At 41.2% G+C, this 13,555-nt stretch overlaps 1 protein-coding gene across 1 annotated transcript in view; it reads right to left on the bottom strand.

The window, feature by feature from the left end:
- Positions 1 to 13,555, bottom strand: part of LAMA4 (laminin subunit alpha 4) — a 106,855-nt gene that overhangs the window by 74,338 nt on the left and 18,962 nt on the right. Inside the window, exon 2 of the mRNA XM_049817891.1 lies at positions 8,983 to 9,084. Within this exon, the coding sequence (XP_049673848.1) occupies positions 8,983 to 9,084 (102 nt within the window). The remainder of the gene's footprint in view (positions 1 to 8,982; positions 9,085 to 13,555) is intronic.

Below are 13,555 nucleotides of genomic sequence, written 5' to 3'. Positions count from 1 at the left end.
TCTTTCAAGAAAAGAGTGTGAGGAGAAAGGAATGTGATTAGGGAAGACGTTTAATGAAAACAAATGGTCAAATTTCACTTTCACGGGCATTGCTAAATGAGTTTTGTATCCAAGTATTGTAACTTTGATTTAGTGGCAGAATTTTGTCCTGGCAACACTGATGTGTGGTGGTGTGTTCCCCGCCCCCCCCCCCCCCCCCCCCCCCCAAGCCTGTGTCCATTTATCATCAATCTGCATTGAAAAGTGTAATTTTAGTCAAGGACACTCACCCTTGTGAAAGCACATCTCATGTTTTTTTAGCCAGTGTTCCTTATTTGGAACCAATTACAGCTTCCCAGTTAGGACTCACTAGTTTAGCTCAGACCCTTATTGATTCTAGAAGACTTTGCTTGTCTTGCTGCATGTTTTGTAGTCATACAGAATCCATTGCACAGCAATTATTTATTTCTACAAGGCTGTGATGTGGCCAGAGAACTCTACAGCAAGTAGAATAAGATAAGGAAAGGAAAAAAGTAAATTTCTTTTTCCATGGATCTTTAAATAGATTAGACACCAGTAATTGTAGAGCTAAAGGTGGTTTTTCATAGTAGTATTTGCTGTAAAGAAGAGAGTATTTAGTATACGGAAAATCAGAAAGTTATTTTAACTAAAAGGCTCTAAAATGAGAGAATATAGAAAGCTTGACTAGGAGGAAGAGGAGGAGGAACAAAGAAACTTGGTGAGAGCAGAGAAACTGAGAGCAAATGAGGGCAGAGTGGCAGGCAGCTGCCGGGGAGATGTCCAGATCTCGCACTCCTCTCTGGCGAGAAAGCACTAACCGCAAGGGACACGGTGTGAGCCAGAAGGCACTGGAAGGCTAATACCGTTTCAAAAATAGTTTGCATTTCTCATTATTCAATGAAAAAGTAATGTTAATGCACCACAAGGGAGAGATGAGAGCGTGGGCACTGAGTGCTCGAAGGGAAAGAGCACTCCTGTATCTGAAGCGCTGGCGGAGGGCTCAGGTAGGCTCCGTTCAGTCGTAGCCTTCATCACGCTCTTCGTTTGTGCTCTGAGCAATTCACTTCACCTCTCTTGTCCTCAGCTCTCCAAACGACGCATGGGTATTATCAGAATAAATCTGTTATTGGCTTCCAAAGCTCAGATACTATTGTGATGAACAGAGCAGGGCAGCGAATGTTGCTCCTTGAATGTGCAGTGTTTTTCATCTTCTAAACTGAAGGGAAGTGCTAAAAGGCCCTTTTACCCCAAAGACTCTGTCAGCTGAGTGCTTGAGGCACTTTTGTAGTTTTTCTCTGGTTAGTGATTATGTAAAAGAGGCTTTATCTTACTTAACAAGTCAGAACTCCTGTGGGTATTTAGAATCATATTTTTACCGTGATAAAAATAGCATCCTTATATTTTATGTTCCATTAGCTTGCATCTCCAGCAAAATTGCTGACTGCAATAAGCCTGTGAGACATCTCTGAAGGCAGGGAGGACACCCTGCCTGCAGCTCATGGGTAATTCTCAGTGCCGGGTGACACTGGCTTGGTAGTTTGAGAAAAGTGTTTTGCTTCTAAATGGATCACTTTTGACAGAGAAATAATGATGAGGAAAAAAATGGAATTCCATTTATGGTGATTTTTGTGAAATTGGATTTTAAAGAAGTGCTTTGCTGTAAGAGTTACAAGGGCTACTCTTGGTCCCTGTATTCATACATGCTTTAGAACAAAAGCCATCATTTACGGTTGATGTTATAAATCAGACTATGTATGGGATCGCTCATGGCTTTCCCTGTCTCAGTGGTTCATTCAAATGTACTCACAAAATTGTAGAAATATGTTTACTGATATTGGTGTCTACTTTTTCAAATAAAGAAACTCAGTATATAGGTTTAGTTTTGATTTCTTTTGAAAACCAAGGAAGACTGACGTAAAAAATCTCTAGAAAATATGCAGTGATAATGTATCTTAGGTCATCAAACACTGAAGCTTAGCAGAAGTTTGCTGCCTGTCTTTGTACAGAACAGAGTGGGACATGGTAAAGGTCATGAAAACAGGTACAACCACGCAGTTTGAAGTATTGCAACTAGGCTCTATAATACGCTGCTTTTTGTAAACTGTTTCAAATTACAGTAAGTTAAAACTAAGCTCAATTCTTTCCATGTGCCTGTGTTAATACAACCTTTATTTTCATAAAGCAAAAGTCAAGGCAGAGATGTCCCTTCCTCATGGACACTTCAGCTTCAGAGGAAGTAATACAATAGAACAGCAGCCTGGTTTCTAAAAGCTTCTATACGAGGCTACAGCGCATAACATTCATCGATCAGTACATCATCATCAGCCTGTCAGGTAAGAGAGTGGCTGGAGTGTATTTTCCTATGTTAGAAAATGCCTTTGCTGGTCCTACTACTCTGCTCTTACTAAGTACCACAAATCAGAGCATTTCTACCTAGCCCTTACTGTAACTATCTATACTTTACACATGTGAAAAGCACATGAAAAGGTGCTGGGGGGGGTGTTACTTAGGAATGATCGTCAGCACTGAGCTCCTGAACTCATTTCCTTGGAAAGTAAAGTTAGAACCACTGTTCCGAGACCACAGAACACTTCATGTGATGCAGTTCTGCTCAGAAAATACCCTTGTGCACAAATAATAATGAAAAGTCTGTTGATTCTCTTCAGGCAATGGTACTAGGACATGTTTCCCAGCACAAGAGAAACATGCTTTTCTGTAAATGAATACAACTGAAAAGCTGAGAGGTGGGAATCTGCCCCACCTTAATTTAGGAACCTGAAGTTAGGAGAGAATAGCTCTTTCTAATGATCTTCAAAGGCACTAGCTTCATTAAATGTGCCAATTAGGCAGTTTTATGGAAATTATTTCATCAGATGGCTAACACATAGTGCAATTTAGGCAGGCTGGACCTCCACAATAGGAAACAGGTAGCAGACTGGTTTTCTGTGTACCCTCTAAACTTAAAGAAAGACAGGACCTGCCACAGAGTGGTGCAGAGCACCTGTGTCAGGCACCTAAAGCTGGATGGTATGGGGACTCTCCAGGGGCAAACAAAAGTTAATACTCATCCCTACCTCTGGTGAAGTTAGTATGACAAAAATCCCAAAAACCCAAATCCTAGTGGGTGGGGGGTGTGTTCACATACTATTTGTGAAATCCAGAAGTGTCCTCAAACCCTGGTTGGAAATTCTGAATATTACTTTGCAGCTGAAACCAGTCATTGTTACAATATAGTAGGAACTGTTGGGTTTTGTTTTGTTGTTTTTTTTTCTTGTTCTTCTGAATGATAGTCTTATAACAACTGTTAATGCAGAAAGATTGCACAAGGATAAATAAATTATACAGGTAAAGAGATGCAAATGGTTTACATTGCTGTGCAATTTGTCTCTATCTATTGCTGGGCCAGTGGAGGTTGCCTGAGGTATAATACCTGGATGTAGATTTAGACTTCCCCAAATTTGGGAGATGCACTCATATCTGAGGTTACAGAACTGCATAGCATCGCCCATGCCAGCATGCCAGGACTCATTGCTGTCCCCAAATAATAATAGTAAAAAGAGTACTTCAGCGTAATGACTTGAAAGTCAGGAGATGTACATGTTTTATCCTTTTACTCTTTGAGTTTTATGATTTCAAGCTTTCTCTCTCCAGCCAGTGTGGATGAGATGCAGTGTTAAATTTCAGAATTTCTTATGGAATAAGGAGATGAGGCACTAAAAGGAAACACTAAGTATTGCACAACTTTTACTGAAGACAACTGTCTACATAAAATAATGAGAACAGCAACAAAACTCAGTTCCTAGTCCAGTTTGGGTCAACATACCCCCTCTATGTCAAAGTTTTGGTTTGTAGAACTTGTCCTGTATTAATGAACAAAGCGGGAGCTGATGTTTTGCCAAAACCACCTGGCCCTCTACTTTCTTAATCCATCACTTGTCTTAGGTAACTGTGGGAAATGCAGCTGAGCAGGCCTGAGAGCAAGAGCAGCCCTTCCTCGCAGTCTTGGCCTGACTTCTACGTGCCTCTTACACAGGCTTCACGGGGAATGGAAATGAAGTGGTCGCATGGTGAGGGTCACTGTTGCAAGTTTTCAGTAGTAAACCAGTTAGGACAACACATACTAAGTTTAAACACAGCTAAGAGAGAGAGGGAAATATCTATATCTGAGAAAATGACTCCATTAACAGAAATGCTTTTGACAACTACTGCGTACTAAATCACTCTGGAGAAGAGAAGGGCTGCACTTCAGCACCAGACTGTTGTGGTTCTGGTTAGCTTTCCAAACATGTATCACCAATGTCACTATAGATAGATGTAGTCCATCTTTATAGAAAGAAACAGTGAGCCGTAAGCTGCAAGGTTCTTCATGAAGCCAGAAATACCTAATAAGCTGGAGAATTTTACTAGCTCCCTGCTGCTTTTTGCTCATGCTTGATGGATGGTTGTAGATCCACTGGCGATTCTCCAGACCTGCCTTGGCAATCATGTGGAACATATTATCCTCTCGGGCAGAACTGCCAAATCCATTCCAACCTTTCCACTCAGCTGTAAACCCAAACGCTTAAACACAAATCACTTACACGACAACGCGCTCGATTGTAAAAAAATTCCATAAAAGGCTGGAAAGGATACCAGTTAATTTATCCTCTCCACTGTTATGATCCTTTGGTCTTTCTTCTTCCCCAAAGGTCATATTTATTTATTTATTTATTTATGGCACTGAGGTGATAACAAAGCACTTAGAGATTTTTAGGTAGACACCAACACATTTACCCTTCACCTTCTGCTATAATGCTGTCTCCAGACTTACTTCTTCTGCCTCACTTATTTTCATGCATTTATGAAGATCTAACCTCCATCGACAGCAGAAACCTCAGAAAGGACACTGATAACTCAGTGCAACAAAAATTTTGTCTGGATATCCAGCTTTGTAATTTTTAAATTCTTTCAACCTTTCAATCCATATTACTGTGTTTGTCTGGAGTCATTGCCATAGTACATTGCAGTCACCTAAAGCAACTTCCTTCCCTAGTGTATGCAATCACATTTTTTAGTATGGTGAAGCCCTGCCCATTATATTAGTTGCATATGATAGGAGAGCTCATTGTTTAGACAAGCTGTTTCACTCATTTCAGAGTTGACCATCACAGCCACTCTGACGTTCTACTCAGCTGTCAAGTCATTTGAAGCCCCCTCTCATGTCTGAATTTTCAAATGTTGACCCCTCAGTGGAGGTGCTGTAAAGGAATAGCTCAGCTGTAGGTTGCTGGTGGGGTAGAGTCTGGGGGATGGTGAAGGAGGCAAAACCTTCGCTTCATTTCTTCATATCTTGTTAGCAGAAAAACCCAGTGGGCTTTATGCAGGAGAAATGCACATCACTGTCTGCAGACTGCCACTTGCAGGTGTTACAGTTTCACCCAGTTAGCATCACATATATGCGTGTTTCCAAAATCAAAAGCTAGAGGGTCCTACAAGTGACTTCCTTTCCTTGTCTTAGCTAGGATTGAGAAAGTTACATTAAAAGTCCAAAGTCTAAAATCAGTACAAAATATCGGTGTTTCTTCCTCTACTAACCTTTCATGTATCACCAGATAATGTCTTTGAAATGAGGCGTTATTTGACATCTCTATTATATTATATCATAAATGGAGCTTACACTCTGCTGGCTGCTTTTCTTCTAATACTTGGGTGATTTTCTATACTAATGAAGTGGACTGAGTGGCTCTTCGGTTTTAATCACGGGACAATGTGATTGATTTCTGTACTAGTTTTATGTGGACATCTATGCAAGAAAGGCTCTGTCTGCAATAATTTCTTCTGTCTGGTTACCTAATGAGTTTGTTGATTCATTGATTGTGTCACTCAATAAGCTTTTAAAGACTTGTGGATTTGATTTACACTCTATGAATAAGCTGAGAGAAGTTTTGAAAGAGAAACCTAAGATAGATACTTATGTCAGCAGAAATTAAAGATGTGAGTACTTTACCCTAAGGCATTGTTAATAGGGGTTTGATTTTACTTGATTTCGAATTCAGGGCAGAGGCCAACGAAAATTTCATTAATTTGTATGCTGTGGGAACTATATTTGCCAAATTGATTTGGGGGATTTGCATAATATGATGGTCTTAGAGCACTGTATAGAGTCTGACCCTTATATTTCATCCCTTTTGAAGTAGAGTACTTCTTCATTTTCATACTGCCTTATTCATTTATTCAGCTCTTGTAGCATAGTTATTACTTAAACTACAAAAAATAATTATCTACCAACTGAACACAGTGTTATTATTACTTTCATGTTGTCTTCTGTCATTGTTAGCAGAGTTAACTTTAAAAAATGATTTTTTTTTCATGTTTAAATCATTCCATTGTGTGAATAAACATGCAGACATAGAAACTTTTAATTCTGGGAAACATCAGTTCTTCTAAAGATCTTCTGCTAAAGACATTCCGTAACACCTCTGACTCATGGTTAGGGTAACATGTGGTGCCAGTAGAGAGTCAATAAGTGGTAGAATTTTAGAACACTGTTGCATATCAGAAGCAAGGAGATAGCAGGTTTATACTGATAGAAACAGAGGACGATGACAACAATAATAATATGGGATAAATACAGAATATCTCTCTTTGCAGAAATTCTTATAGCCGACTATCAGGTGTGGTGGTTACCACTGCAAGAATTATTGGAGTAATTTGCCTAAAAATTTGAGGACAGAGAAAATAGTGAGCTCTCCATACCTTGTGGTCCCATCTCTTCACAGAAACTCCCAGCCATATAGGTACCTACTCCTTTCTGCCCCAGTCTCAGCCCCAGCAGGCTTTGGCCAGATCCGTTCCTGTGCTTCTCCAGAACGGTCCTTAGGTAAGGCTGCTTTGTCCACTGATTCTAATACAAATCACATTATCAACCATCAAGTCTCCTTTTCCCAAATTACTTGCATTCATTCGTCTAACATGCTTCTTTCTTCTGTACTTCAAGTTGCATCTTTCTTTCTCTAAGCTGTTCTTCTCCCAGGCTTTCCGTGTCACATTTTGTAGTTTACTGATTTCTTCAGTCTTCCCTGGAAATTTCCACATCCTCAGTAAAGTCCTGTTACTGCAGTCCCCATGGGCATTTCTGGTTCTGTTTTATGCTATCAAACTTTCAAAAACTCTTTTCATTCTGTTCTTTCCTTGCACCACACTCTTTCCCTCTCTCTTTCACGTAAGCCTTTTTTCTGTTCCTCTTTATTCAGAAGTAAATGACCTGAGATTAATGGCTTCTTAAATCATTCAGATAAGCCATCAAATGGCCTATTTGAACTCAAGTAGTAAACTGGGGTTTAGCTCTTAGTTTTGTTCTTTACTACCTGGCTGGTTCCAAGAATTTAGTATCCCAGAGAAACGCCAGTCAGGAATGCACATATACTTTCAGATTATTTCCTGCTGATACAGTAACTTTGGTTTTTTTTTTTTTTTTTTTCTCTCCCCCCCCCCCCCCCCAACCCTTGACATTGGCCTTATTTTTGTAGAAGTTAGGAGACAAGTCTTCTGCGTGTTTGTAAACTGAGGGTATAATCACTTCCCTACCTCATATATTCCACTTCAGAAACTCTCTGGTCACCAGAGTCAGCAGCAGCAGACATTTGTCAAGCTCTCTCTCTTGTTCCCAAATCTTCCATCAGAAAATTCCTCTTGGCATCATTGTCACTTGACACTAAGGGGACAATCATCCAGTGAGCAAAAGCCTTGTGCATGCGAAAGAGAATAGCTGGGAATGCCTGCAGTGTAAAACCACTTTTAAAAATTTAATATTAAAACACTAAGCCAAAACGTGTTCTGCAGAAACCAGCCAGTCCTAAGCACGCTACAGTGGCCAAGCCATGATAATTGTTCCTGGGCTGAACAGCTGCACTGTCTTTCTCCCACAGAAATAAAAATGGTAGGAAATATGCCATGGAGCATGGCTTTATGTATTTGTATAACTGAAAACTTGATAGAAGCTGCAACGACGCAAAGTATGTGAATATTATCAGGCTGTTTTATGAAGAGACAAACTGAGGGCAAAGGTTTATGACTTGTCAAAAGCAACACATGGCAGAGCAAGGAGCTCTGGGCTCTACTCCTGCTTTACAAGCCTGTAAAAAGTACACTAGTGCCTAGCTCTTGCTATGTGGTTTAGCTACATTACATTATTAACTTCCATCCTTTTTTTAGTGTATTACTGCTCTGATTGCCCACTAGTAATTTGGGGTAGTTTTACTGGACTGATTTTTGCTCTGAAGCTACAAGTGATCAACTACTAATCCTAACTCACAGCTTTCTGTATAAGTTAATACTGAGTGAGATCGAACATACGGGAAATTGTAATACTACCCTGGAGTTCAACACGCTCTTCCCTTGGTGTATTATTTCAACCTCCTCATGTTGTTCCTTCACAGCAGGAGGCTGCCATGCAGCAGAATTACTATGGATAACACATGTATATACACTCACAGGGGTCACTCAGCATTGTAAATTGTTTACACAATCTACAGCACTGTATTCATAAAGGGGAGAATGAAATGTCTTTGAATTTATACATTTTTTCTCCAGAGGTATACAAAATTCTTTCCATATTTCTGATGGACTAAAAATTTTCCCCAGCATACTGACTCTCACAAATACTGCAAGCAGGAACTGTTTTGAATCTGCAGACATAATTTAAGTAAGTGAGAATGAACTTTGGCTAGGATAATCTTATTAATATGTTGCCTTTGGCCCTGCTTAGGATGGCTCTTCAGCAAAAAGCTCCTGTGGTAGACACTGTTTTTGCTGTGTATTGAAATTGAGCATTGGTGTTAATAGAAGAGTCAGACCACGGGTTCTTGGGTTTGCCTGGGAAATATTTCCTTCATGTGAAGCCTCATGCAAGAGTGAAAGAAGCTGAAACCGTTCGTGTTACCTTTTTTTAAAAAAGTACTGTTATTCAGTGAGGGACCAGCAGAGAACACAGGAATTCCTTACCACACAGATTCCAGATCCATCAAGGCATCTGTTTGCATTACCATTACAGTTGCATGGAGAGCATTTTCCTGAGCTGGTACGGTAAAATCCTTCTTGGCATCCCTGCAACAAAAAAAAAAAAAAAAAAAGTGTTTCCTATGCATATGTATTCGAAGAGTTAGATTTGGTTGAGAGGCAGGGCAAAGCAAGAATTACAACCGTCAGGTCTCCCCGGAGCACACTGCACAACCCCATCACAGCAGACCACACACACGCTGCTGAAATCAAGTCTGTTCTTTCACTCCCTGCCCCGGTGCTGGCTTTTTTGCCTTACAGCATTTAAGCTGTCAGCATTCCTGCCTGCGTCCTGCCCCTGGCCAGCAGCCGTTCCCTGCCCGTGGGTGAGATGCTGGCAGATTCTTACTGCATTTTGTACCAGAGGATGAGTTAACTAGAAAAGGCGATCCTTCCTCAGTAAAGAAGGTGTATTTATAGGAAAGGAATACCTTTTCCTAAAGAAGAAAAGCTTTAGAAATTTGCTTTACTTCAAAGCTTTGATGAGCTTTGGATGAAGAGCCTAGAGGAGACAGAAACGTATCTACAAAGATAATGCCCTTCTGAGTGAAAGCTGTCTGGCTGCTGTGGGAGGCTACCAACGCAGGTCTGTCTGTGGGACTGGTGAGATGTGCTGGCAATAACCTGTTGTCATTGTAGGAAGTAATCTGTCCCAGGGAGGTACAGCAGTTCTCCCATCATTCTTCATGTGACATAAGAAATAAATGGGGGGGGAGATTGTATGAAAGGTAAATTTTTCTTGTTATTTCTTAAATGTGTGGCTGTGCCTGGTGTATATAATTTAGTACTTTTGATAACTTACTGAAGCTTACCAAAATTAAACAGAAGATTGTAAATATCTAAATCAACTTCTTTTAAATACTAATTAAAGCAATAACATAAGGAATCAGAAACACAAACTAAGCTATTAGGATGCCCCTTTAAGACTGGAAAATAAAAAGAAAATGAAAGAGGATAGCTTTCATTTGATACGTTATGTGTAAATTCTTGTTCTCCGCTGAGGAACTTCTACCTCATTATGCAAAGCTGGTGAGACACGCACAGGTTGACCTCAGGAGCAACCTCTGCTACTCAGGCAGCACCTGCTCACCCCACGCAGTCTCCTTGTGTCACGTGTATTATGTCAGATCCATGCAGAATCGTGAATTTTTGGATCCTAAATCTCTTACCCTTGCCTAACTCTTGCAATGATGTTGCAGAGCTGATGGGAAGGCCCTAGCATGTAATTTAGACCTCCAGGAATTTACCACACCCTGTTTCTGCTAGCATTTACAAACACTATCCCTGAGGTGGCTGTCAGAGCCTGAGATACGCCAGGCTCTCCTGGAATATTTTTTTTGTGACTGCCTCTACAGCACTTTGTGTATTCTGTGGCTCTTGAGGTCACTTACACTTGCAAAAAAGGGGGAAAAGTGGGAAGTTCAAGCGAATCAGAAGGGTATGATCCTTCTGGCATTTGTATGAGCTGTGAGGCTTCTTATTATATTGTACTGATCTAATTAGGATTAGATTTCCTTTGTGTCTCCCTCTTTTCCCCGGGTTGCCCTGAAATAAAGGATGATTTCTTTTCTGCACTGAGCTAACCATCGCTTCTCATGCCCGCTGTAAGCTTTGACATGAACAGCGGGTCTACAATATCAAATGCAGCACTGCTCAGTGATACCTCCACCAGCTGCCAAAACTGGCCTGCGAGTAGTTTTGCCGAATAGCCCTGTTGGTGCTGTGGCTAACTAACCCTGGCGCAGTGCTATGGCCAAATTGCTTCTGGGACCTGAACTTGTACATCTGCACGTCGCTGTCGTTAGAGCTGTGGAGCACCGTGTAGCAAGAGTGAGCAATCCTGAGATTCATCTGCATGTCAGCTTCCATTCTCAAGGGTGGCTAGATACTTTTATCCAGCCAGATAAGCTGCTTGTTTAGAAAATAAAGTATCTTACGAGATGACTAACAACGAGCTTTGAAAATGAGGTTTACAAATGAATCATGAATCCAATCTTATCCTAGAGAGCCGTGAGAAGCTGAGATGAACATAAATGGAAAACTCAGTTGCCTTTAAGATTCTTACACACAATATTTTATCTGGTTTGCTTTGGAAACACTTTCTTAGATAATAGCTCCTAGGAGGAAAAACCTTCATACCATAGCCACTTTGGGACAGCAGGAATACTATCTATTTGTACGGCTTGTTTCTTTCCGTTGTTTATTCTTAAACACAGAGCTGCAGGACTGGCTTCCACCGGACTAAGGATTTCAGCTGAACGATTACGCCACACACTGTGGAAGGGAGACAGTTAGTTTCTCAATTGAAAACAGATTCTTATCCCAGTGTCTGTCTTGGCAATATTTCTCTCCACCCATACAGATCTAAGGCATGTTATATTCTCTGATGCCCCTCAACTGGTGGGTGGCCCTAGCTGGTCCATTAGTGTCTGCCCAAAAGCTTTCTTGGTTTTGCAGGTCTAAGCAGAATAATTTTTTACTTAAAATGGTGAATACGAACAATGGAAACGTATGAGTGCGTGTAAAGGTGACTGTGCAAATCCTTCAGTCAGCCATAAAGATCATCTCCTCTATACTTCGACCAAGGGTACACCTGCATTGCAGCCCTGAGTGAGCTTTCATCGAGCACGCACCCAGCCGTAACAAGGTAGGTGCAGTTCCGTGCAACGTCGCTGGTTCCAGCTGTATGGGCAGGGTTGTACAGTCTTTGCTGAAGTCCACTGGGAACCAGTTTACCTCCTATTATGAGCAGATGCATTTCACAGCTCCTCGAGACATCTGCCTCAGTTTTGGGTGCCTCTGCTATTCTTGCTGTCGGAGCCCATCTTGAAAATGAGACACAGGGTCCTAAGTCACCTGGGTATTTTCTGGCAACATTTTTTCCCCACATTATTCAATTCATCACAAAAACTTGGACGGTCCTGATGCTCACTATTTTAATACAGTATTTTAAACCGTGGGTTGCATCAATTTAAACCAGTAATGAGGTATTGACAATCAGTGCTACGAGGGAGGTGGGAATGAGGGGAAAATGGGATCCAGATTGTTTCCTTTGGGTTCAGAAGTTTTCTCAGGCATTCTCAATTATTCTGATATGTTTTTGTTGCTCCTTGCCCTACTAGTGATAATGGAGTGATTGGTTAGTTGTTCCAGGGTGTAAGCCAATTTCGTATTTATAAAAAGAAGTGTCAGAGTGTTGAGCTAATTGAGGGATTCAAATGGCCGAATGTTCTGGGAGCACAAAATAATTGCACACAAAGCACAAACAGGTCTGGAACAAAATGGAAATATCCTGCTTGAAAAATCGTTATGTAGGCAATTGAGTGAGGAACATTTCCGTCCACTGTCTGTTTCTGAATGGTGAAGACAATTAGTAGGCCAAAATGCTAGGTCTGCATTAGCAATTATGTCTTCACAGTTATTAGGTTTTTTTTGCCCGAGGGACAACGTTCATTCCAGTTGAAGCTGAAAAGTCCAATCTAATGTGGATCTTGCTGAGCTCTTGAAAATCTTTTACACTCATAGTGCCTTTATTTCCCCAGTTATTTTATTTGCATCTGGATTTAATTATTACATTCCTTAAAAACAAGAACCAGCTGCAGTGCTGAAAGCGCTGTGGAGCCTGTAGTCATATTCTGTTTCTTCAGCCCATTCTGCTGGTAGGGGTGCAAGACGGGACTGAAGATGGAAGACAATCCACATATACAGGGTATGAGTTTACTCCCATATTATATTCAAGCAGTTCCACTGATTTCATTGCAGCTGCTCCTGATTTGTGCCTCCATAACTGAGGGCAGAATCTGGTCCTCGTTCCTTCCCTGCTGCCCGCTAGCAGTAGTGGTGCAGCCGTGCCAGGGTAGCTAGGTTTGCTGTGACCCTGCCTCTTCTGGCTTGCTTCTCCCAAAAGAAGAGTGTTATGCTGGTAGCGTGCACGGAGTGTTCTCTGTGGTTACATCTGCACCAGCCAACGGAAGAAGGGCAAGGCATGGTTTCAGGCACTGTCTTACGATCATCCATACTGACTGATGGTTAATTTTCTACCTTGATTTTGCTGTTTGACAGATTGTGATTTTCCTGACAATGTCCAGGAACAGCTCAGAGCATAGCATCTCTGTTAGGATATGTTCCCACAAGGGAGTCTGTATGGGACTGCTTTTTCTGGGCAAACACAGAGAGAGCTTTGGCATGTGAACGCGAGCTGTGTTGTGCTGCTTGACCAGGAGGTCCTCACACTGCTTTATTTGGTAATACAGATGTAGCCATTGACTCATCTAATGGTAAGAAAACATGGCATGTTTCTTCAGTTACTGTTGGAACTTGTGACTTTCCTGTGAAGGTATAAAAGCACAAAAGGTCTCTTCCTTCCACAATAAAAGGCTCCCTTGGATCCACACCAGTGTTTGTTATTTTGAGTTTTCTCTTGAGTGCCGGGGTACCTGAAAGGATGTGATTCAGGGTTAAACAGTCTACATTAAGACATTTCAGCCTTTGTAATATTCATTATACTCACGCCTACCAG

This window comes from Accipiter gentilis, chromosome 15 (assembly GCF_929443795.1).
Source record: "Accipiter gentilis chromosome 15, bAccGen1.1, whole genome shotgun sequence".
NCBI classification, from domain to species: domain Eukaryota; kingdom Metazoa; phylum Chordata; class Aves; order Accipitriformes; family Accipitridae; genus Astur; species Astur gentilis.
Note: the sequence above shows the minus strand (reverse complement) of the source record. Positions and strands in the feature narration are given on the sequence as shown.